This window comes from Bos mutus, chromosome 1 (genome assembly GCF_027580195.1).
Source record: "Bos mutus isolate GX-2022 chromosome 1, NWIPB_WYAK_1.1, whole genome shotgun sequence".
Classification (NCBI taxonomy): Eukaryota; Metazoa; Chordata; class Mammalia; order Artiodactyla; family Bovidae; genus Bos; species Bos mutus.
Window position 1 is genome coordinate 44,231,647 of NC_091617.1, and position 25,137 is coordinate 44,256,783.

At 41.9% G+C, this 25,137-nt stretch overlaps 1 protein-coding gene across 30 annotated transcripts in view; it reads right to left on the reverse strand.

Annotated features, from left to right (window-relative positions):
* The window catches only part of ABI3BP (ABI family member 3 binding protein), a 301,574-nt gene that overhangs the window by 45,109 nt on the left and 231,328 nt on the right, over positions 1-25,137 (reverse strand). For all 30 annotated transcript variants that reach the window (XM_070368631.1, XM_070368610.1, XM_070368602.1 and 27 more), the window contains 5 exons: positions 21,794-21,859; positions 18,680-18,754; positions 6,123-6,200; positions 4,519-4,623; positions 681-809 (listed from right to left, as the gene is read on the reverse strand). In XM_070368631.1, coding sequence (XP_070224732.1) covers positions 681-809; positions 4,519-4,623; positions 6,123-6,200; positions 18,680-18,754; positions 21,794-21,859 — 453 coding nt within the window. The remainder of the gene's footprint in view (positions 1-680; positions 810-4,518; positions 4,624-6,122; positions 6,201-18,679; positions 18,755-21,793; positions 21,860-25,137) is intronic.

Consider the following 25,137-nt stretch of genomic DNA (forward strand, 5'->3'; position numbering starts at 1 on the left):
AATGCCTCCTGGTCAATTGCGTGCAACTTTGATTTACATATTATTATAATCCATATTATTCACATTTCAAGGCCTTTAACTGTGTCCTGCTGCACCTGTTCTGCGGAGTAATAAATTATTTAAAGATTACAACTGGGCTTCCCTTGTAGGTCAGTTGGTAAAGGATCTGCCTACAATGCAGGAGACACAGGGTTCGATTCCCAGGTCAAGAAGATCCCCTGGAGAAGCAAATGGCAACCAACTCCAGTATTCTTGACTGGAGAATTCCATGGACAGATGAGCCTGGCAGGATACAGTCCATGGGGTTGCAAGAGTCAGATACGACTTAGCGACCAGACCACCACCACCAAAGATTACAACGAAGTAGTTAATACGCATTCATATATTAAGTTATGTGTGATTAGGAATGACATGTGGTTTAGGAATAAGGACTAGGTAATCTAGATCTTTTGAGGAAGACTTTATTAAAGATTTGGCACTTCCTTCTATGTCTGCAAAAGAAAGGAGCACATTCCACAGTAAGTCATTAGAATAAGTGTAATTTTAAATTAAAATGTCCCTATCAATCATAAAATTGAGTGAAATGTATTGATCCAGAACTGGGTCTCTTTTCTCCCTAATTTGAAATCCTCTGGTACTTTGCGGCTAAGCATCCAGTGGGACTCGACTGACATACTCACCAAGATCCTCTCCTGAGGCAGGAGCTGTTGGTTGCTTTTTATCTGTCTCCATTCTCTCCAAGGGGGCTTCTGTAGGTATGAGTGTTGCCCTCAAGGGTGGGGAAGTTACTCGGTCTGATGAAATGATTCCTATAATGCAAAGCCAAAGGAGTCAGGTTTTGTAGGGAGCCCTGCAGAGTTCCCCATTTACCTATTCAGCAAATATTTATTAAGGACTTACCATGTGACTTGGCACTATATGCCAGGATTAGAGAGAAAATAAGACCTGGTGTCCTTGATTGATTGGGAGATATGTGTAAGCCAAATTATACTGAAGCATTATAAATATTGTGAAAGCATAAGACAAGGTCTCAGAGAAGACAAGTCTATGGGGAAAGATGATGGGTGCTGGGGGGAAGACAGAAATGCCTTCCTAGAGGGTGTGATCAGTAGGTAGGCATGAGAGCTGTATTCTAGGTGGAGTTTGCAGGAAGAACACAGTCAGGGAAGCATAAAGTCATGTGGCATGTTGAATTTGAAGGCCTGAGAGCCAAGAGTGCCAGGAAGCAATGAGAGCAGAGCGGGGGCGGGCAGGGAAGGGCAGTTCATGGAGGGTCTTGCATACCATGGATTTAGATATCATTTTTAGATGACAAGGGCCCATTAAAATTTTTTCACTAGGGAAGTAACATGATCAGATAAGGAGAGAGTGAACAGTTAGGCTGCAAGTCTGGTGGCAGACAAAGAAATCAAGAACTAAAGCAGTTGTGTAGGCAAGGACAGAGGAGAACTATGTAAGAAGCAGTGAGACTGGATGGAAGGGGTTTTACATGAAAGATATCAAGAGGATGGAGTGGCCAGACTATAGATTAAATGATGGGCATGGGAGATGGCGGGGGAAGAAGAAAAAGGTTTATAAGGTAATGACTGTGATTCTGGCCTAGTGGCCAGACCAGTGTTACTCTGAGATGCTGTATTCAGCAATGTCTCCTCTGCTCTAAAAACACATGTAGGTCTCCCAAATAGGATCCATCCCAAGGTCTATGCAAATATGGGTAGAATAGAGTGGAGGCTTGGAGAAGGCAATGGCATCCCACTCCAGTACTCTTGCCTGGAAAATCCCATGGATGGAGGAGCCTGGTGGGCTACAGTCCACGGGGTCCCTAAGAGTCAGACATGACTGAGCGACTTCACTTTCACTTTTCACTCTCATGCATTGGAGAAGGAAATGGCAAGCCACTCCAGTGTTCTTGCCTGGAGAATCCCAGAGACGGGGGAGCCTGGTGGGCTGCCATCTATGGGGTCACACAGAGTCGGACACAACTGAAGTGACTTAGCAGCAGCAGCAGCAGCAGAGTGGAGGCTAGTAGTAGTGTTAGTCGTTCAGTTGTGTCCGACTCTCTGTGACTCTATGGGCTGTAGCCCACCACTCCTCTGTCCAGCGGATTCTCCTGGCAAGAATACTGGAGTGGGTAGCCATTCCCTACCCCAGGGGATCTTCCGGACCCAGGGATTGAACCCAGGTCTCTTGCATTGCAGGCAGATTCTTTACCATCTGAGCTACAATCTGTCATAAAGTGGAGGCTAGATTTGCTTTTATAGTCTTCATGGGAAAAGGAATTGTTCTCAGATGATAGAGAGTCAAAGAGTAAGGACTGATGTAAGGACTGTGGCCCAGCATGGAATCATGGATGATGGGCTCCTGGTCCTGATGGGAGTGGGCCCCAATGAGAGGATGAGTGAAAACCATGAGATGCTGCACTGGTGCCAGCAGGAGCTTTTTTGAGTGGGTAGAGCCAGCAGGAAATGCTTGGATGGTATTTTCATCCTGGCAAGGAGAGCGGGACTAAGAGGCCTCCATAGATCTGGAGATGGGGGACGGGTGGAGATGCCTCATGGGAGCCTAAGACTATGTTCAGAGGGCACATGTGGGGGAAGGCATGTTTTCAGAGAACTCCCAGAACACTGAACTAATTTCTTGAATTCCATATGCACTTTCTGTGATGGTCATCAGGCCAGATGTGTACAACTGATCTCATTTGTGTTTGGCTCTTCAGTGTAGGGCTTCCATGGTGGCTCAGATTGTAAAGAATCTGCCTGCAATGTGGGAGACCTGGGTTCAATTCCTGGGTCAGGAAGATCCTCTGGAGAAGGGAATGGCAACCCACTCCAGTATTCTTGCCTAGAGAATTCCATGGACAGAGGAGCCATGCAATCCATGGGATTGCAGAGAGTAGGACACAAGTGAGCAACTAAAACTTTCACTTTCTTTCCTCAATGTAGACATTTCTTTTGAATTAGAGATGGCTAGCAAAGGGTGGGGAGAGCACTAGAGTTAATCTCAGAAGTGGGATGTGTTTATACCATCCCACAGGCTGGATGAGTTATACCGAAGCTACACTTATTGATGGGAGTGAACAAGGTTTTACATGGCAGGAACCAGGGCCATGGAGCTGCAGCTGAAGACACACAGCCTTGCAGGAGAGCTCTGTGGAGGGAGGTTCCCCTAACTCTTCCATGGAGGACACTGGAGCATCACTTTCAGTCTGACCTGAAAGCTATAGAAGCTCAAGTCTCAGCTGTCCCAGGTTACAATTAATGAAGAAAACCTGGTCTTCTCACTGGGGCCATGTCCCCAGACCTTGATTCAAGCAGGCACCACCAGCATGGATGATAGGCTGATTCCTCCTTTAGCTGATGGGAAAACAACCCAGAGGCCACTGTCCCCTAGTACATCATGGAAACTTCTCCACCACATCCTCCTTTCATCCTGTGAAAACAGTGACATCCATGCCCTTTCTCATAAATCCTTATCAGTTTCCTCTTCCACAGTTGTACTTAACAGCATTATCCTGATTCCCACTACAGAATATTTAGGAGACAGACATGAGGGAAGAGGGGGAAAAGATGGAGAACATGCTGTGACCTGCTGGCAGGTCCAGTGGAACAGCCTTTAAGAGTGAGATGAAGCTTTGCTCTGAACTGGGCTCACTGATCCTTAATTGCACTCATATATTCACTCAGTGATTACCGGATTCACTCAGTAAGGACTGGATTTGGTTCTGGGAATTCAGAGAAAGTGTCATCTGTCATCACAGAGCTCATGATCTAGTAGGGGAAGACAAGGACATGAACAAGTAGGTATAAAACAGAGGTTTGCTCTAACAGAGGTATGTTTCAAGGACAAATAGGACAGGGAAGCAGTGTTAAGTCTACTTTGGGGAGCTATAGGAGGCTTCTTTAAGACAAGGATGAAGTATGAGTGTCCCAGGTGATTGGGTGAGGTCATTCTATGGGAAAAAGACAACACATGCCACAGCCTAGAGGTGAGAGGTAGTCTGCCTTGTTGCATAGACTAGGCCTGCTCAGTCACCCTGAGTATTCCAGTCTCCAGTCTTTCCCCTGGACCCATAATACTGAGGTCAGCATGAAGGCTGGTGGACAGGGGAGCTACCAAGGAGATGTAAAGCATTTTATCTCAAGAGACAGAATGTTAAGTGGAGGACATTTTCCATTACCCCTGGTGGGTTGGCAGCCCCAAATAATCCATTAGTTGAAGACAAAACGTCTAGCCCCAAATAATCCATTTGTTGAAGAGTTGTGACTGCTTCCATCTCAGCACCAAGCACCCAGCATCTAAGAAGCAAACTGACGTAGATGGACAAGGATGGTGGCTGTCACCCCACCCACCCAGAATCAGGACAGGAGTCCTTAAAGTTGTAACTGACAGTGTCTGGTCTTTGGGGCCAACACATGCCGAGGGCTGTCTGTTGCTTGAGCTAGCACACCAAGAAGGGCTGGTGGTTGACCAGTAAAACTGAAATCAAGGAAGGATAAGGAAGGTATGTGACTGACATACCTGCACTTCCTGGCTTTCCGGTGACATTGTTGGGTGGTAAAGGCTTTCTTCGTGGGGGCATGGGTCTGGGTGGCAAGGGTGGGCGACGAGTACCTGGGATTATGGCTAAGAGATAATATTACAGATAAAGTGGTCATAAGGATTCACTCTACAAAATCACAGGTTTTTTTAAAAAAATACAACATTTGACAAGTAGCCGTTGGGTGACACAGAATAGATTCTACGGAAAAGTGCCTGTGAGTAATACTTTCTAATGTTCTTCTAAATTAGTGCTTGTAATGTACCCAGGGATAATAAAGCACACGAGTTAATGGGGAAAATATTCTCTAATTATGGATAAAAATATATCAGTAAACCTGCCCTTTGAAAGGCTGTACAAATGTACAGAATTTAACATCTTTTGCTTCTCGTATAGATTCAACAGTAGCATTTCTGAGTTTCATTGTCTCCAATTGCCTTTGCTTTGCAGACTACAATTCTTGCACCATTTTAGCTCTGAGTAAAGCATATAATTTCCCCTTTAGTAGGTGTTCCACTCCATCCCCCAACTATATTACGTAATTATAATTAAACCAACACTTTCAGAACTTCTCAAATGATTACAACAAAGTAGCCCCTAATGGTAGAAGCAATAAGCCTGTGCCCATGCAGATCAGAGCCACCACACAAGGGCACCTGGCCCGGCAGCTGTAAGTGGGAGGCAAAATTTCACACCCACTCTGCTCTCTCACCCACCCGTGAGCCTTCATGCAAGGACGCCAACCCAGAGGAAAGGCACATTTTTCTAAATGGTTTGCCTGAAGGGCAGAGAGGAGAGAAATCTTTTTATAATCTTCACAAAGACTGACAAGGCTAAAGTTCCTGAAGCAGTCCACTGTAACCCAAATTTTCTTTGAAGTCCTGTGTTATAAGCTTAAAAATCCATCTCTTTCTTTGCATAATGTATTGGCTTAATAATCTTCAAGCAAAATTGACAATCCAAGAAAATGCCCTGTGACTTTAAGTACTTCCTGGGATATTAGGAATTGTGCACATGCGTGCATGAGTGTGCATATGCTGGGGGTAGGGAGGAGTGAGTCGTGATGATAGAATAGAAATGTCTCACCCAGACATTAATACATCAGAGTAGGTTTCACAGCATCCTTCTACAAAGCACAGAGCTGTTATTCAATGCAAAGATATTACCACTTCCTAATTTTGGCCTATTATATAGAGAACAGTCTCAAAGTAGAAACATAAATCATTTCTGGAAAAAGGATATTATAATAAACTACATAAGAGGAAAACTTGTATATGATGAAAACTAGAATCCACAGTTACTTTTCAGCATTTGATCCAATGTGGCCCCTTGGGATATTATGTGAAGTAATTATTAAATCAGTTCCTCATTAGAGGTTCTTATTAATATTCAATTTGTGCACAAAGCACTTTTCATTTTCCCAAATAGTTTAGTATGTTTATCTAGCAATACCCAGGTACTTTTAGCATGGATCGGATGCTTTGGGGACTGTGAGCATGCTACTTGTTTTGTGGCAGCACATATAACTTGCAGCTACAAGTTTCAGAGCAGAACTGAGTGAGGGAGTCAGCCTCTTATTCCTTACCTGGTTTTTTTGTGGGGTGAGACGAATCCATTGATACATTTCTACCAGTACCAGATGGCAGTGGGACTTGCTTGACCCCTGTGAGCAGAGATAATGACAGAATAAACAGATAGCTAAAATGTGATAAACATTCTTCACAGAAGCTTCATAGAATTGTCAGTGATAATGTGCATTTTTTTTAAGAACAAGGATACTGGTGTTTTTGTGCCTAGACATTTTGATTAGCTTCTCCCGTCTGCATACAGAAAAAAATATCTAAAGCCCTACTGCATTCACCGGTTGTGATTTTATTCTCTGAAGATTTAGAGTTTGATTTTTTGATCGTGGCTTTGTATTAATTTTCTATGCTGCCCACCCTGCACTGCCTGCCTGGGTGTTATTGTCTTGCCAGAAGGATTTCATCTACAGTGACTGACTTTTATTTTTGCCAATATTTGTGTGTAAATTCTGTGGTTTTAAAAAATATTTTTCTCTAACTCCTCTACCCCCAATAAAAACCCTTATAATTCCAACATGTTTAGGTTTGTACCTAATGAATTGACTTTAAAAATATTCTTTGAGAAACCTTGGTTAGCAGGCTGGTTAGGCCACAGACTGGATCTGTACTCTTGAAATTTGTAAATTAGGCCTGGGCATGCCTTGAACTCCAAATTGCTGTTTGGAAGAAACTGATCTGAAAATTACCCTGCGTGCTATTTTATCTCCTAAGTCTCTCAAACATAATCTGTTGGTTATTACTAAGTCATTCACCTAAATACCCATGTTAGGATTTTGGATAGAGATCCTAAGGGTAGAGGGAACCAACTTACTTTTTGTCCTATATTTTAAAAGTTATTATTCTTTTACATTATAAAATAGTCTTCCCTGACATGGCTGGCAGTCTCCACTAAGGAATAATAAGAACAGACATTTAGAATCTCAAGAGTGAATATTATCTTAGATATAGTGGCTCATCTTGAACTTCCCAGGTGGTGCAGTGGTAAATAACCTGCTTGCCAAAAAAAAAAAAAGAACCTGCTTGTCAGTGCAGGAGACACAAGAGACGTGGGTTCGATCCCTGGGTCAGGAAGATCCCCTAGAGAAGGAAATGGCAACCCACTTCAGTATTCTTGCCTGGAAAATGCCATGGACAAGAGGAGCCTGGTGGGGCTCCTCTTATAGTCCATGGGGTTGCAAAGAGGTGGATATGACTGAGTGTGTGCACACACACGCACGCACGCACACAGTGGCTCATCCTAAAAAATGAACCCATGCTCTGAGGACATGTGTGTGTGTGTGTATGCTCACTATAATATGTACTAAAAATAAGAATAAACATTGAATTAATATACTGGCTATGGTATTAACAAGAACAAGCACAGTCACAGCCCTGTTTTGAGTGCCGTTCCAGGACTCTGTAGGGACATTACACACTCAGCCTCATGTAATATGTAGGCAGAGATATTAAGTACACAACAGAAGCTTTGCTTGCCAAAAATTAGATGACATTTTCACATTAATTTATGAAATTATTAATCATGATTGTATTATAATGAAAATTAATCAGTCCAGGGATTGAACCCAGGTCTCCCACATTGTAGGCAGAGTCTTTACTCTCTGAGCTACCCAAGAAACTCATTAATATATTACTAACATCATGCAAAGAGTTGACTCATTGGAAAAGACTCTGATGCTGGGAGGGATTGGGGGTAGGAAGAAGAGGGGACAACAGAAGATGAGATGGCTGGATGGCATCACCAGCTCGATGGACGTGAGTTTGAGTGAACTCCGGGAGCTGGTGATGGACATGGAGGCCTGGCGTGCTGTGATTCATGGGGTCACAAAGAGTCGGACATGACTGAGCGACTGAACTGAACTGAACATTAACTATAGTAATAATTATGATTAACATTAATTTATGAAACCTAATATTGCAATTCCACATCCTCTTCTATTTGAATAACAGATAATATATAAAATCATGGTGAATGTTTGTATGGAGTCAGGGATCAAATGCTGTTTATCTGTGGTAGTAATAAAATGTTTCTGCGGTCAATGACTATTTTGTGGCTCATCCCACAGGCACTGTGAGAACAGCTCATGGGTCTTCTTTCTGTGCCCTTCTCTGAGTGGTAATGGGAGTGGGAAATGACTCACTGGGTGGTTACTCTGTCTGTGGCTTAGGGGAATGCAATTCATTTGTGTCACCAGGATAACCTGGCCTGCTGATACCTGATTTACCACAATTTTTCAAAGGTAAAATCACATTATATCCTCTGGCATGCTAGCAGGCTATGTGTGCCTTCAGTAGACCCCTATTCACAGTCTTTTTCCAAATCTTTCCACCCTTAGAAAAACAAAGTATGTTGATCCAATACTGCACAAGCACCTTCGATATTCAAGACCTGATTTGATCCATACATCCCTTCTGGGTGGGAGATACCACGGGGGTCTCACAGAGGAGGAAACCAAGGCAAGGGGAGTACTTGTCCAGGGTCTCACAGTTAAATGGAGGCATTCACGCCCACGTATGCCCGGCTCCCAAGCCCATTTCTTGAGCACTAATTGGGATAGTACAGGGTACGTTTTTCTGTCATCATCTTCCCTCCAATAAAGAGAAGGCCCAAAGTGGCATCACTGGTGCTAAAGCCTAGACTTAAAACCTGACTTAATTGCAGTTTTGATTTTCCCCAGAAATGTAATCTCAATCAACCAGTCTGGAAATTTCTAGTCAGCCCCTGTGAGGTAATCTGTCACAGGAGCCCTCTTCATCCTCCAGAAGAAGAGGTGACCTACAATGGTAAAACCCACGCAAATCCCTTCTACCTCAAAAGGTGTCCTGGCTTCAACATAGTATTTTCTTTGGTTAGTAGTTCTCTTGCCCCACACTTGTTCCTGTACATGTGCTTACAGCAGGGGAAGGGGAGGGTGGGCACACTGGGAGAGTAGCATCGCCATGCATCCTCTACCATGTATGAAATGGTAGTGGGAAGCGGGTGCACAGCACAGGGAGCTCGGCTCAGTGTCTGCGATGACCTAGAAGGGTGGGATGGGGGTGAGAGGGAGGTCCAAGAGGGAGGGGAACACATATATAGACACACACACATGTACACTCACACACAAGTACACACATATGCACACATGTACACTTTGTTGTACAGTAGAAACACAAATTGTAAAGCAACTGTCCTCTAATAAAAAAATAAAACTTCCAGTTCGCACAAGTCTTTGGAGCGCCATTCTAGTCACCACGTAGGATGCTGCTTGATTCATAAATTGCTGAATGCATGCTGTGATAAGTCGCTTGAGTTGTGTCCAACTCTTTGTGACCCTATGGACTGTAACCCACCAAGCTCCTCTGTCCAGGGAATTCTCCAGGCAAGAATACTGGAGTGGGTTGCCTTGCCCTCCTCCAGGGGATCTTCCCCACCCAGGGATCGAACCTGGTCTCTTACCATCTCTGGCACTGGCAGGCAGGTTCTTTACCACTAGCACCACCTGGGAAGCCCAATAAAGCCAGTTAAATCATCAAATTTACTTGGCTGAATTTTTTTTTTTTTAATGCTTCTCTTTTGCCTCACAATGACTCTGACTTTAGCTCTCAGGTCCTATACTCTGTATTTCAGGTGTCTGAAGTGCCACCACTGGGTGAGGGCTAAACAACCACGGCTGGCAAGCAGGTACCATGCAGTCATGCCACTGATATGTGGGAGTCAGAGAGAAAAGCAAGGATGACATGGTTTTCTAACCACGAATATGCAGATCCACCAAGTCACGGGCTGGTGAAATGGAGAACTTAGAATCTAAAACTCTGCAGGATTACTTTACGAATAAGAGAAAAAAATAGAAACATCCCTGGCCTCTTTTCTAATAAAGGGAGAAATAAGTCATTTTTTGTCATTTTCTGTATAGGTAGAGATGGAAGCATCATAGTATTATGATCCTTGTAGGTTAAGTACCCAAGTCAGCAGTGTCAGTTGCTAAACTGGATTTTGTCCAGCCTTCAGAACTAAAGAAAAGCCAGCAGTGGATGAGAACGCTGGGGAGAGCCCTGCCGAAGGCAGCTGTGGGACTCAGGGAAAAGGCACTGAACTGGGGACAAGAGACTGAAGTCCAGTTCTGGGCTTGGCTCCACCTGGCTGTGGTTTGCACATCAGCCACTAGCATGTGAGCACAGGACCTGGAGGCCAGTGAACTTCTGTGGCCCTGAATTGAGGAGAGCCGATAAAGGCCAAAGCAAGCAGAGAGGCAATGGGAGGGCAAAGGAGGAAACCAGTAACAGATAGTGCAGAGAAAGAATCCTCAGAACTGACATCTGATGAGCCAGTCTGGCTCAGGCTGCAACGTGAATTGTTTCTCCCTCATGCAGGATTAATCCACTATTTTCTCAAGGGCAGCACTGGCTCTGAAAGCACCAAGACTTGAACTTCAATGTAAGCCCCCAATTGTCATACGGAAATTCTCCAAAAATCTCTTGATTTACATAGTTCACCCCTTAGCAATTTATTGTCAGAAATGAAGTAATGATTTTGGTATTTTTAACCATGGTAACAGAAACTTTGCAAACAAACACAGCACACTGGGAATTGATTTCCGAATGTATTCGAGACTGTTCCTCATGACCAAAAAGGAGTGGTGTTTATGGGTGATTGGTCTCCTCACCCACGTCTCAAGATCTCAGCACCTGGCTGCAAGGTCAGGGACGAAGGGCCAGCAGACTGGAAGATTTTGCTGCAGCTCAGACAAACACATTCCTCACCTGGGAGGCATCTGGGTTTTGGTTGTCAAGCACACTCCATGTGGGTCCAGTGAAGTGTGGATTCCTCATTAGGACAGAATGGAGCAAAGAAAGGAGTCTGGGATTCAGGTATTAACATATCTGCCAAACCACATGTGCCAAGGGGGTTTCCAAACTATACTTTGCTGGCACACGTGGGCCTTCAAGAAATGTTAGTTGAATGAAAGAACAGTTGCACAACTCAGCAGCTTTCTTCTACAGTGAGAAAGGTGGAGACTATCTGGCAAAGGATGGGTGATTTTTTCTGTCAAAGGTCAGAGAGTAAATATTTTCAGCTCTGCAGGCCATACTGTCTCTGTCACAACTATTCAGTCCTGCCACTGTCTTGTGAAAGTTTCTATAAAACCTTGTTTACGAAAAAGGGGCAGTGAACTGGCTCTGGTCTGTGGCATTGTACTTTGTGGGTCTCCCTGGTGACTCAGTGGTAAAAGGCTTCCCTGGTGGTTCAGTAGTAAAGAATCTGCCTGCCAATGCAGGAAACCCAAGAGATATGGGTTTGATTCCCAGGTCAGGAAGATTCCCTGGAGAAGGAAGTGGCAACCCACTCCAGTATTCTTGCCTGGGAAATCCCATGGACAGAGGAGCCTGGCAGGTTACAGTCCATGGGGTTGCAAAGAGTTGGACATGACTTCAGTTCAGTTCGGTCGCTCAGTAGTGTCTGACTCTTTGCGACCCCATGAATCGCAGCACGCCAGGCCTCCCTGTCCATCACCAACTCCCGGAGTTCACTCAGACTCATGTCCATTGAGTCAGTGATGCCATCCAGCCATCTCATCCTCTGTCGTCCCCTTCTCCTCCTGTCCCCAATCCCTCCCAGCATCAGAGTCTTTTCCAATGAGTCAACTCTTCGCATGAGGTGGCCAAAGTACTGGAATTTCAGCTTCAGCATCATTCCTTCCAAAGAAATCCCAGGGCTGATCTCCCTTAGAATGGACTGCTTGGATCTCCTTGCAGTCCAAGGGACTCTCAAGAGTCTTCTCCAACACCACAGTTCAAAAGCATCAGTTCTTCAGTGCTCAGCCTTCTTCACAGTCCAACTCTCACATCCATACATGACCACAGGAAAAACCATAGCCTTGACTTAGCACACACATTTGTACTTTGTGCAATCCCCTGGTCTAGGCATGCTTTTGCATCTCAAGTTGGTTATAAGCATGTGCTGCTGCTGCTGCTGCTGCTGCTGCTAAGTCGCTTCAGTCGTGTCTGACTCTGTTCGACCCCATAGATGGCAACCCACTAGGCTCCCCCATCCCTGGGATTCTCCAGGCAAGAACACTAGAGTGGGTTGCCGTTTCCTTCTCTAATGCATGAAAGTGAAAAGTGAAAGTGAAGTTGCTTAGTCGTGCCTGACTCTAAGCATGTAGAACATATCAATTAAGGTGAGATGTATCTCTGGAAACCCTGAAAAAGCAGACTGCTGGAAAAATGACCTACCTAAACTTCATTCTCTGAAGGTTACTTTCTAACTTTAAGGTGGAGAAATATTATACATATACATGTGAAATGAACATAAATCAGGTTAAATATCTATAATGATGTTATGAATTAAGAAACTTGGGTCAAGATAGTCTAAATATTGCTGGGTGTTTATGGCGTAATTGCAAGATTTGTATAGAGACCTAAAGAAGCAAAGGTCCATAGTTTTAAGGCCTCAGAATCTTTCTCTTTTAGTTTTACCAAGGACCAACAGTAAATATTTTTATGCCTAAGACTACGAAGAACATGTCCTATACATCCTAAACACATCCTTTTATCAGCTGATTTTTTAAAATGTAAAATATATGTACTGAAAATTTCAGCAAGAAAAATTATAGTAAAATATATGTGAGGTGGATAAGAATCATACATATTCTAGGCAAAATGTCAAAGTTGGATGAAAAATCAGTTAACACAGAAATGTTGTTCTCATTAATACCCAATTGAGGCTAGAAGTGAGTGTGAATGAGACAATAGGGCTGGGTCAGAGAAGAAAAGAAATCTGATGTGAATACCTGCATTTCTATTAACAAGTCAGATTAAAACCATGCACAAAGTAAGGCAGACTCTTGTCCTATAACCTGAAGAGAACAGATTTAAAAACTTCTTTTTCTCACCCATTTTTCAAAACATTATTCCCCAGGCAAATAATTTGAAAGCTGTTAGAACTTTCTTTCATAATATGCTATGTAATATCATCTGTGATTTGTATTTCATTTATTTTCTTTCTGGTCTTACTGTATTGGCTTACACTCCACTTCTGTTTTCAATGGAAGGGGAAAAAGTAGGAATCCCTACTTATATTCTTGATATTAGAAGAAAAATATTCAGTCTGGGAAATGAGATGTTAGCTGTAGGTTTTTCTCAGATGCCCTTTATTAGAGGGAGGAAAATTTCTTTTATTTCTAGTTTTCTGAGAGTTTTCAACATGGTGGTTTTTGAATTTTGTATCATGGCTGATTTTTTATTTATTGAGATGATCATATGATTTTTTTTCCCCTTTGTTCTGTTAATGTGGTTCAGTTCAGTTGCTCAGCCGTGTCTGACTCTTTGCAACCCCATGGACTGCAGCATGCCAGGCCTCCCTGTCTGTCACCAACTCCTGGAGTTTATTCAGACTCATGTCCTTTGAGTCGGTGATGCCATCCAACCACCTCATCCTCTGTCGTCCCCTTCTCCTCCTGCCTTCAATCTTTCCCAACATCAGGGTCTTTGCCAATGAGTCAGTTCTTCACATCAGGCAGCCGAAGTATTGGAGTTTCAGCTTCAACATCAGTCTTTCAAATGAATATTCAGGACTCATTTCTTTAGGATGGACTGGTTGGATCTCCTTGCTGTCCAGGGGACCCTCAAGAGTCTTCTCCAACACCACAGTTCAAAATCATCAATTCTTTGGCATTCAGCTGTCTTTATAGTCTAACCCTTACATCCATACATGACTACTAGAAAAACCATAGCCTTGACTAGATGGACTTTTGTTGGCAAAGTAATATCTCTGCTTTTTAATATGCTGTCTAGGTTGGTCATAACTTTTCTTCTGGGGGCAAGCATCTTTTAATTTCATGGTTGCAGTGAGCTTCTGCAGTGATTTTGGAGCCCCCCCCCAAAAAGTCTGTCACTATTTCCCATCTATTTGCCATGAAGTGATGGGACCAGATGCCATGATCTTAGTTTTCTGAATGTTAAGCTTTAAGCCAACCTTTTCACTCTCCTCTTTTACTTTCATCAAGAGGCTTTTTAGTTCTTCACTTTCTGCCATAAGGGTGGTGTCATCAGAATATGAGGTTATTGATATTTCTCCCAGCAATCTTGATTCCAGCTTGTGCTTCATGAAACCCAGCTTTTCTCATGATGTACTCTGCATATAAGTTAAATAAGCAGGGTGAAAATTTACAGCCTTGACATACTCCTTTCCTGATTTGGAACCAGTCTGTTGTTCCATGTCCAGTTCTAACTGTTGCTTCCTAACCTGCATACAGATTTCTCAGGAGGCAGGTAAGGTGGTCTGATATTCCCATCTCTTTAAGAATTTTCCATGCTTTGTTGTGATCCACACAGTCAAAGGCTTTTGCATAGTCAATAAAGCAGAAATAGATGTTTTTCTGGAACTCTCTTGCTTTTTCCATGATCCAATGGATGTTGGTAATTTGATCTCTGGTTCCTCTGCCTTTTCTAAATCCAGCTTGAACATCTGGAAGTTCTCGGTTCACACACTGTTGAAGCCTGGCTTGGAGAATTTTGAGCATCACTTTGTTAGCGTGTGAGATGACTGCAACTGTTCGGTAGTTTAAGCATTCTTAGGAGAAGGCAATGGCACCCCACTCCAGTACTCTTGCCTGGAAAATCCCATGGACAGAGCAGCCTGGTGGGCTGCAGTCCCTGGGGTCGCTGAGTCAGACACGACTGAGCGACTTCACTTTCACTTTTCACTTTCATGAATTGGAGAAGGAAAAGGCAACCCACTCCAGTGTTCTTGCCTGGAGAATCCCAGAGAGAGGGGAGCCTGGTGGGCTGCTGTCTATGGGGTTGCACAGAGTCGGACACGACTGAAGCAACTTAGCATAGCATAGCATTAAGCGTTCTTTGGCATTGCGTTTCTTTGGGATTGGAATAAAAACTGACCTTTTCCAGTCCTGTGGCCACTGCTGAGTTTTCCAAATTTGCTGGCATATTGAGTGCAACACTTTCACAGTACCATCTTTTAGGATTTGAAATAGCTCAACTGGAATTCCATCACCTCCACTAGCTTTGTTTGTAGTGATGCTTCCTAAGGCCCACTTAACTTCACATTCCAGGATGTCTGGCTCTAGGTGAGTGATCACACCATCGTGGTTATCTGGGTCATGAAGATCTTTTTTGTATAGTTCTGTGTATTCTTGCCACCTCTTCTTAATATCTTCTGCTTCTGTTAGGTCCATAACACTTCTGTCCTTTATTGTACCCATCTTTCCATGAAATATTCCCTTGGTATTTCTAATTTTCTTGAAGAGATCTCTAGTCTTTCCCATTCTACTGTTTTCCTCTATTTCTTTGCACTGATCACTGAGGAAGACTTTCTTATCTCACCTTGCTATTCTTTGGAACTCTGCATTCAAATGGGTATATCTTTTCTCTTTTGCCTTCTGCTTCTCTTCTTTTCACAGCTATTTGTAAGGCCTCTTCAGACAACCATTTTTCCTTTTTGCATTTCTTTTTCTTCGGGATGTCTTGATCCCTGCTTCCTGTACAATGTCACAAACCTCCATCTATAGTTCTTCAGACACTCTGTCTATCAGAGCTAGTCCCTTGAATCTATTTCTCACTTCCATTGTATAATTGTAAGGGATTGGATTTAGCCCTATTTTCTTCAATTTAAGTCTGAATTTCGCAGTAAGGTGTTTATGATCCAAGCCACAGTCAGCTCTGGGTCTTGTTTCTGCTGACTGTATGGAGTTTTCCTTCTTTGGCTGCAAAGAATATCATCAATCTGATTTTGGTGTTGACCATCTGCTGATGTCCATGTGCAGAGTCTTCTCCTGTGTTTTTGGAAAAGGGTGTTTGCTATGACCAGTGCGTTCTCTTGGCAAAACTTTATTAGCCTTTGCCCTGTACTCCAAGGCCACATTTGCCTTTTACTCCAGCTATTTCTCGACTTCCTACTTTTGCATTACAGTCCCCTATAATGAAAAGGACATCTTTTTTGGGTGTTAGTTCTAGCCGGTCTTGTAGGTCTTCATAGAACCATCCAACTTCAACTTCTTCAGCATTACTGGTTGGGGCATAAACTTGGATTACTCTGATACTAAATGGTTTGCCTTGGAAATGAACAGAGATCATCTGTCATTTTTGAGATTGCATCCAAGTACTGCATTTTAAACTCTTGGTTGCTAGGATGGCTACTCCATTTCTTCTAAGGGATTCTTGCCCACAGTACTAGATATAATGATAATATGAGTTAAATTCACTCATTCCATTCCATTTTAGTTTGCTGATTCCTAAAATTTCAATGTTCACTCTTGTCATCTCCTGTTTGACCATTTTCAATTTGCCTTGATTCATGGACCTAACATGAATTTAGGTCCTACGCAATATTGTTCTTTATAGCATCAGACTTGACTTCCATCACCAGTCACATCCACAACTGGGTGTTGTTTTTGCTTTGCTCCATCCCTTCATTCTTTCTGGAGTTATTTCTCCACTGATCTCCAGTAGCATGTTGGGCACCTACCGATCTGTGGAGTTCATCTTTCAGTGTCCTGTCTTTTTGCCTTTTCTTACCATTCATGGGGTTCTCAAGGCAAGAATACTGAAGTGGAAATTACACCAATTTGTTTGAATGTTAAGACAAACATCCTTTCCTGAGCTAAATATCATTTGGTTGCTATATGACAAAGAGATGTCCCACCCATATTTCCAATCAAGGCTTTCCTCAGCTGAGGCTGACCCTGAAGGAGCTGACAATGGTATGCTGTCTACTGACCTTACTCCTTGCAGGTGGTCAGCCTGTTCTTCCCTGAGGGGGATCCCAATAGAGAAACACGAGAACATAGAACATGTGCAACACATTTTGATTGGGGATGTTAGTGGAGCAAGGAAAGGGGAAACAGCAAGATCAGCTTTGTTTATCTGTGCCCACCAACCTATTTCTATCAGCAACCAACTAATTAAACTGAAGAAATCCTGGTAAAAGGTCTTCCTTTCAAAGCTAAGTTAGGTGAGTTATTACAAAGCTGACTTTATCTACACAAGAGGGTAACAGATGTCAATTTGTATCACAAGTAGCTCTGGAAAAAATTTTATACTACTGATAAACTAAAGCATAATCATGCTCTGTTTTCTCCCCAAAAGACAATTAACATAATTAACGTTTTCCTAGTGAGAATCACTGCTTGCTTATACTGAAGGTTAATGGCTTTCAAGTTCATCATAGCTGCTTGTTCTTTCATTTGCTCTGCTGACATAAATGCTTTCTTCTATTTTTACTTAGACAAACTCTGGGGAATTACTTTGAATATTCAGAAGGTGGCGTTGCTCACAGCCAGACTGTTTACATCAGACTGAGACACTACGTACTGCCTGGTCCCACTTGGGAAGAATAAAGGGAACAGCTGAGCACAAATAAATATTGGAATGCTTTTTTGCTTTTCATGAATCAGGAATTTATAGTATCTGTCTCATTAATTGAAGGAAAGTGAATTCCTAGAACTTCAGAATTGTAATAACCTAGTACAAAAACACATCCTAAATAAAAATCTAAATCATTTTTAGACTGAATATGTGTCTTCAGATACTATTCACATCTTTCTCATTAAGAAACAATTAATTATGGGTTGATTATATATACATATATATGCATTAAGCAAACTATGTTGTTTATGCACTTTTACATAAGCAGGCACAAGATCTGCATTATTTAAAAAATATTTCAAGGGAACAATGCAATCCCGTATTAAGGCATTTAATAACTACCATTTATCCACTGAGTGAGTTGAGTGAACTTTTATCAGTTATTTGTCCTAGTTATCTATATGATGTCCCATAGATAAGATTGGGGCAGGGAAATATCATTTAATCAAACTGAATGATTTGGAAATATGCTTGTAACCAGGGTGATCATTTGCTAATTGCTCTTCTCATTTAAAAAGCTTCCCTGGTGGCTCAGATGATAAAGCATCTGCCTACAATGCAGGAGACCTGGGTTTGATCCCTGGGTTGGGAAGATCCCCTGGAGAAGGAAATGGCAGCCCACTCCAGTACTCTTGCCTAGAAAATCCCATGGACAGAGGAGCCTGGTGTCCATGGGGTCGCAGAGAGTTGGACACGACTGAGCGACTTCCCTCTTCTTCTTCTCATTTAAATATCATATTCCAGGTTGCTAACAGATGTGGATCTTTTAAAAATATTATAATGGCACTTATGAAATTATAAACTTGAAAAACAATTGATAATTGCCTCAAAGACCAAACCTATATATGAAAATTTGAAGTTTTCCCTAATTTTGTAATCAGGGAAAAAGCTGTTTTGATATTTTAATTCATACTTAATCAGGATATTTTTAAGAATTAAGACTATATATTGTAGTTGATTTAGTGGACTGGGCTGAGAAAAGTAGAAAACTATTTGTTAATGTTTACAGAGACTTCTGAAGTTTTGATTTTGGAATGATTTATAATTTTCAGTTCTGTGAACTTCCAAAACTAGTTATACGAACTTCCAAAACTAGTAAAAAAAGAAATTTAAATGTGAATTTAACAAAATTTAAAAAACTGAATGAAAACATTTAGAGTTTGATAGGATCAAAAGGAAATAAATCTGTGATCATTACCTGCTCCTAGTCCATTCCCTCTGGGTGTCCCACTGGGTCTGGGTCTACTAGGTCTTGTAGTTGTCTTATTCAGAACTATAATAAAGTGGGAAATAAACAGTTTAGACTTTTTTTTTTTTTTAGTTGAACATTTGCAGTCAAGGAAAATAAAGCTTCCCAGAGAACTGGAACTCATTTAACTGGCAACAAAAATGATGACTTACCAAAAACTAATGTTCACAATATAGAAATCACAATTTTGGTATGAAAATCATAGACTTGAATTTGAGACCTGAGTATATACTCTGAGGTGACCTGGTCTAAGTGGGAAATAGCTTGCTTCATTTATAAGCAGTAGATACATTTCAAAATGGGCTTCCCTAGTGACTCAGACAGTAAAGAATCTGCCTGCAATGCAGAAGACCCTGGTTTGATCCCTGGGTTGGGAAGAACCCCTGGAGAAGGAAATGGCAGCCACTCCAGTGTTCTTGCCTGGAGAATTCTATGGACAGAGGCAAATGGTGACTACAGTCCATGTGGTCTCAAAGAGTGGGACACAACTGAGTGACTAAACTTTCACTACTTTCACACTCAAAACTGGGACTGAAGAAGGATCAGGACTACATATGCCCAGTGAAAACCCAAAACTTGGTGTGCATTTATTTTGTGTATTATTGTTAAGGCCTTAATTCCTAACACGTAAGTTGGTGGTCCTTTTGGAGGAGTCTCTAGGTACACATCCTTCCTCATAATGCTGGTGTAAGTCTCATTAAACACATGATATGATAAAGCTTTTGAAATTTCTCTCCTGCTCTGTTGAGAGTCATAATAATACCAAAACATTGAAGTTGTCTGTCTTAGTCTCCATTTGGCAGAGTTTTTAAGGAAAAGCACTTAAGTATGTTGCAATTAAGAGAGTGAGCTCTGGAGCCAGACTGCTTGCCTTCGACTCCACCTCCTAGCCCTCCTTAAGCCTTAGCTTCCTAAGCCTGGCCTCACAGGACACATGGTAAGCACCCACTCACCATTAGGCATACTGTTATTGTTTCCTTATTTTGTAGAAAGGTTTAATATAACCAACGACACATGAAGTTCTCAACAGTTATCATGATACAAAGTCACATGGAGGTGTATTTTTTTTTTAACAAAGATTTCTGCACCTGTTACCTTTAAGAGTTGCAGGATTACTAAAAAAACTGTGAGTTCCTCCATAAACCAAAAGATATATATGTATTTGCTATTTCTTCCATGTTCCCAGAGAGATGTTCATCAGGAATAGTAGCTTATAAGCCATTTTTGACACTTAGAACTTTAAAACTTCTTAGAATCACAGAGGAGAAAAAGGACAGAAAACATCAGAATCTCTGGTCCAACTTGTACGTTAGACTAGGAGTGATTTACATGGATCAAATTAACCCCCAAGTTAACTTTCCCTAACAAGGTTCAGTGAGGGAGAGCCTAGATCTTTTGATGACTTTGGTCATTTTAAAGCATTTTCTGGGAACGCCCTGACGGTCCGGTGGTTAGGTCTCAGCACTTTCATTGCTGGGGCCTGGGTTCCATCCCTGGTTGGGAAACTAAGATCCTGCAAGACTGCAGAGTGGCCAAAAAAGGAAAGTTTTTTTCCAGTTTAACTATCATTTTACTTTTGATGCATACAACCTGTAAAATGTGTGTTTGCTTGTTTTTATATGAAGTGAAAGTCACTCATCGTGTCTGACTCTTTGCGACCCCATGGACTACAGACCATGGAATTCTCCAGGCCAGAATACTGGAGTGGGTAGCCTTTCCCTTCTCCAGGAGACCTTCCTAACCCAGGTAAAAGTATTCTTGCAGAACAAGAGCCTTTCATACTGGAAGAGATCGTCTTTCCTTAAAAGATAACATTTGAAACAAAATACATCATCAGATCAGATCAGATCAGTCACTCAGTCGTGTCCAACTCTTTGCGACCCCATGAACTGCAGCACGCCAGGCCTCCCTGTCCATCACCAGCTCCCGGAGTTCACTCAGACTCACGTCCATTGAGTCAGTGATGCCATCCAGCCATCTCATTCTTTGTCGTCCCCTTCTCCTCCTGCCCCCAATCCCTCCCAGCATCAGAGTCTTTTCCAATGAGTCAACTCTTCGCATGAGGTGGCCAAAGTACTGGAGTTTCAGCTTTAGCATCATTCCTTCCAAAGAAATCCTAGGGCTGATCTCCTTCAGAATGGACTGGTTGGATCTCCTTGAAGTCCAGGGACTCTCAAGAGTCTTCTCCAACACCACAGTTCAAAAGCATCAATTCTTCAGCGCTCAGCCTTCTTCACAGTCCAACTCTCACATCCATACATGACCACAGGAAAAACCATAGCCTTGACTAGACGAACCTTTGTTGGCAAAGTAATGTCTCTGCTTTTGAATATGCTATCTAGGTTGGTTATAACTTTCCTTCCAAGGAGTAAGCTATTGCTAATGTTATCTCTATAATTGCCATGGAAAACTGAAGGAGGGCAAGAGAGTGTGTGTGATTTAGGCAAAAATACTATTTTCAAAATGATGTTATATTGGTAAATTTCCATAGTAGTCTCTGAATCTGCTTATCCTTAAAAAATTTCAGTCAAGTCTTGTTGCTTCCATGGATTCATGATTACCTCTCCACTTACCCACAAGGATCAGAATTTTGTATGTAATTTATTTCAGTTTCGGGATATATAGCCCTCATTTGGTCATTTGGCTGTTTCAGTACATTCTTTTTTTGGTCATGCTGCACAGCATGCAGGATCCTAGTTCCCCAATCAGGTATCAAGTCTGCACCCCTTGCAGTGGAAGCTTGGAATCCTAACCACTGGACCACCAGGGAACTCAATACATTTTATATCTTCTTTTTTTCAGTTAAGTGTTAGTCACTCAGTCATATCTGACTCTTTGCAACCCCATGGACTGTAACCTGACAGGTTCCTCCATCCATGGGATTTTCCAGGCAAAATTACTGGAGTAGGTTGCCATTTCCTCCTCCAATGGATCTTCCCAACCCAGGGATCGAATCCGGGTCTCCTACATTGTAGGCAGACTCTTTCCTGTCTCAACAACCAGGGAAGCATATCTTCCTAGGTATGTTGATTATTTAGATCATCAGAAAGAGGAACAACTTACCAGGTCTGATGTGTGGTTTTTCAGGTGTTCTGGGCCTCATAGTAGTAGTATATAATCTATGTGGTGCTGAAACAGAGGAAACTCAGATTTAATAACCAAAGGAGTTTCAGTACTCTACAAACCAACAACTTACGCACTTTGCATGGAAGCATAAAGAACATTTTAAATCTGCAAGTATGCATTAGAGCATTGATGCTAAAGGAAAATGCATGTTTAGTTGCTCAGTCATGTCCCACTCTTTGTGACCCCATGGACTACAGTCCGTCAGGCTCCTCTATTCATGGGATTCTCCAGGCAAATACTGGAGTGGGTGGCCATTTCCTTCTTCAGGGGGTATTCCTGACCCAGGGATGGAATCTGGGTCTCCTGCATTGCAGGCAGATTCTTTACTGTCTGAACCACCAGGAAAGCCCACTAAAGGAAAATAAAGCAAGTGAAAATATGCATGACTGGAAATTAAAGATGCACATAGTCAAAGTAAGGTAAGGATTAGTCACCAATTAGTCTATGTTTTCAAGGGCATTTATTTCACCACATGGTTGCTTAATATGATAAACACAGAAGTCAATCATCTAACCCTCCATCCATCTATGTATCTGTCCATCTATCCATCAATCCATCCATCTATCTATTCATATTTCTCAACCAGAGAGTCATTATGGAGCAACACTTTGCTAAAGAAGATAAGTAATCATAATGGAAAAAAGAAAAATATTTTAGGTATGTAAGAAGAAAAGAGTAGAAACATGTGATCTCTATCAAATTGTCTTAGCTCATGAACCCTGTACTGAATAAATACTCACTTAGTGCCATTCATTAAAGCTTTGTGTGTTAGTTACTCAGTCATGTCTGACTCTTTGTGACCCCATAGGCTGTATGAGAGGCAAAAAGACAGGACACTGAAAGATGAACTCCACAGGTCGTTAGGTGCCCAACATGCTATTGGAGATCAGTGGAGAAATAACTCCAGAAAGAATGAAGAGATGGACCCAAAGCAACAACACCACCCAGTTGTGGATGTGACTGGTGATGGAAGTCAAGTCTGATGCTATAAAGAACAATATTACATAGGACCTAAATTCATGTTAGGTCCGTGAATCAAGGCAAATTGAAAGTGGTCAAACAGGAGATGACAAGTGTGAACATCAAAATTTTAGGAATCAGCAAACTAAAATGGAATGGAATGAGTGAATTTAACTGAGATTATCATTATATCTAGTAATGTGGGCAAGAAATCCCTTAGAAGAAATGGAGTAGCCATCCTAGTCTGAGAGTTAGACCAAAAGTCTGAAATGTAGTACTTGGATGCAATCTCAAAAAACGAAATAATGATCTCTGTTCATTTCCAAGGCAAACCATTCAGTATCATAGTAATCCAAGTCTATGCCCCAACCAGTAATGTTGAAGAAGCTGAAGTTGAACGGTCCTATGAAGACCTAGAAGACCTGCTAGACTTAAAACCAAAAAAAGATGTCCTTTTCATTATAGGGAACTGTAATGCATAAGTAGGAAGTCAAGAAATAGCTGGAGTAACAGGAAAATTTGGCCTTGGAGTACAGAATGAAGCAGGGCAAAGGCTAATAGAGTTCTGCCAAGAGAACGCACTGGTCTTAGCAAACACCCTCTTCCAACAACACAAGGGAAAACTCTGCACATGGACATAGATGGTCAAAACTGAAATCAGACTGATTATATTTGCAGCCAAAGATGGAGAAACTCTATACAGTCAGCAAAAACAAGAAAAGGAACTGAATGAGGCTCAGATCATGAACTCCTTACTGCGAAATACAGACTTAAATTTAAGAAAGTAGGGAAAACCACTAGATCATTCTGGTATGACCTAAATCCAACCCCTTATGATTATACAGTGGAAGTGAGAAATAGATTTTAGGGATTAGATCTGATAGAGTGCCTGAAGAACTATGGATGGAGGTTCATGACATTGTATAGGAGGCAGTGATCAAAACCATCCCCAAGATAAAGAAATGCAGAAAGGCAAAATGGTTGTCGAGGAGGCCTTACAAATAGCTGTGAAAAGAAGAGAAGCGAAAAGCAAAGGAGAAAAGGAAAGATATACCCATTTGAATGCAGAGTTTCAAAGAATAGCAAGGAGCGATAAGAAAGCCTTCCTCAGTGATCAATGCAAAGAAATAGAGGAAAACAGTAGAATGGGAAAGACTAGAGATCTCATCAAGAAAATTAGAGATATCAAGGGAACATTTCATGGAAAGATGGGCACAATAAAGGACAGAAGTGTTATGGACCTAACAGAAGCAGAAGATATTAAGAAGAGGTGGCAAGAATACACAGAAGAACTATATAAAAAAGATCTTCATGACCAAGATAACCACAATGGTGTGATTACTCACCTAGAGCCAGACATCCTGGAATGTGGAGTCAAGTGGGCCTTAGGAAGCATCACTATGAACAAAGCTAGAGGAGGTGATGGAATTTCAGTTGAGCTATTTCGAATCCTAAAAGAGGATGGTGTGAAAGTGCTGCACTCAATATGCCAGCAAATTTGGAAAACTCAGCAGTGGCCACAGGACTGGAAAAGGTGAGTTTTCATTCCAATCCCAAAGAAAGGCAATGCCAAAGAATGCTCAAACTACTTCACAATTGCACTCATCTCACACACTAGCAAAGTAATACTCAAAATCCTCCAAGTCAGGCTTCAACAGTACGTGAACTGTGAACTTCCAGATTTACAAGCTGGATTTAGAAAAGGCAGAGGAACCAGAGATCAAATTGCCAATATCCGTTGGATCATCAAAAAAGCAAGACAGTTCCAGAAAAACATGTACTTCTGTTTTATATGCTACACCAAAGCCTTTGACTGTGTGGATCACAATAAACTGTGGAAAATTCTGAAAGAGATGGGAATATCAGACCACCTTACCTGCCTCCTGAGAAATCTGTATGCAGGTCAAGAAGCAACAGTTAGAACTGGACATGGAACAACACGGGGTCCAAATCAGGAAAGAAGTTCGTCAAGGCTGTATATTGTCACCCTGCTTATTTAACTTACATGCAGAGTACATAATGAGAAATTCCGGGCTAGATGAAGCACAATCTAGAATCAAGATTGCTGGGAGAAATATCAATAATCTCAGATATGCAGATGACACTACCCTTATGGCAGAAAGTGAAGAAAGAACTAAAGAGCTTCTTGATGAAAGTGATAGAGGAGAATGAAAAAGTTGGCTTAAAACTCAACATTCAGAATACTAAAATCATGGCATCTGGTCTCATCACTTCATGGCAAATAGATGGGAAATCAAAGGAAACAGTGACAGACTTTATTTTTGGTGGCTCCAAAATCACTGCAGATGGTGACTGCAGCC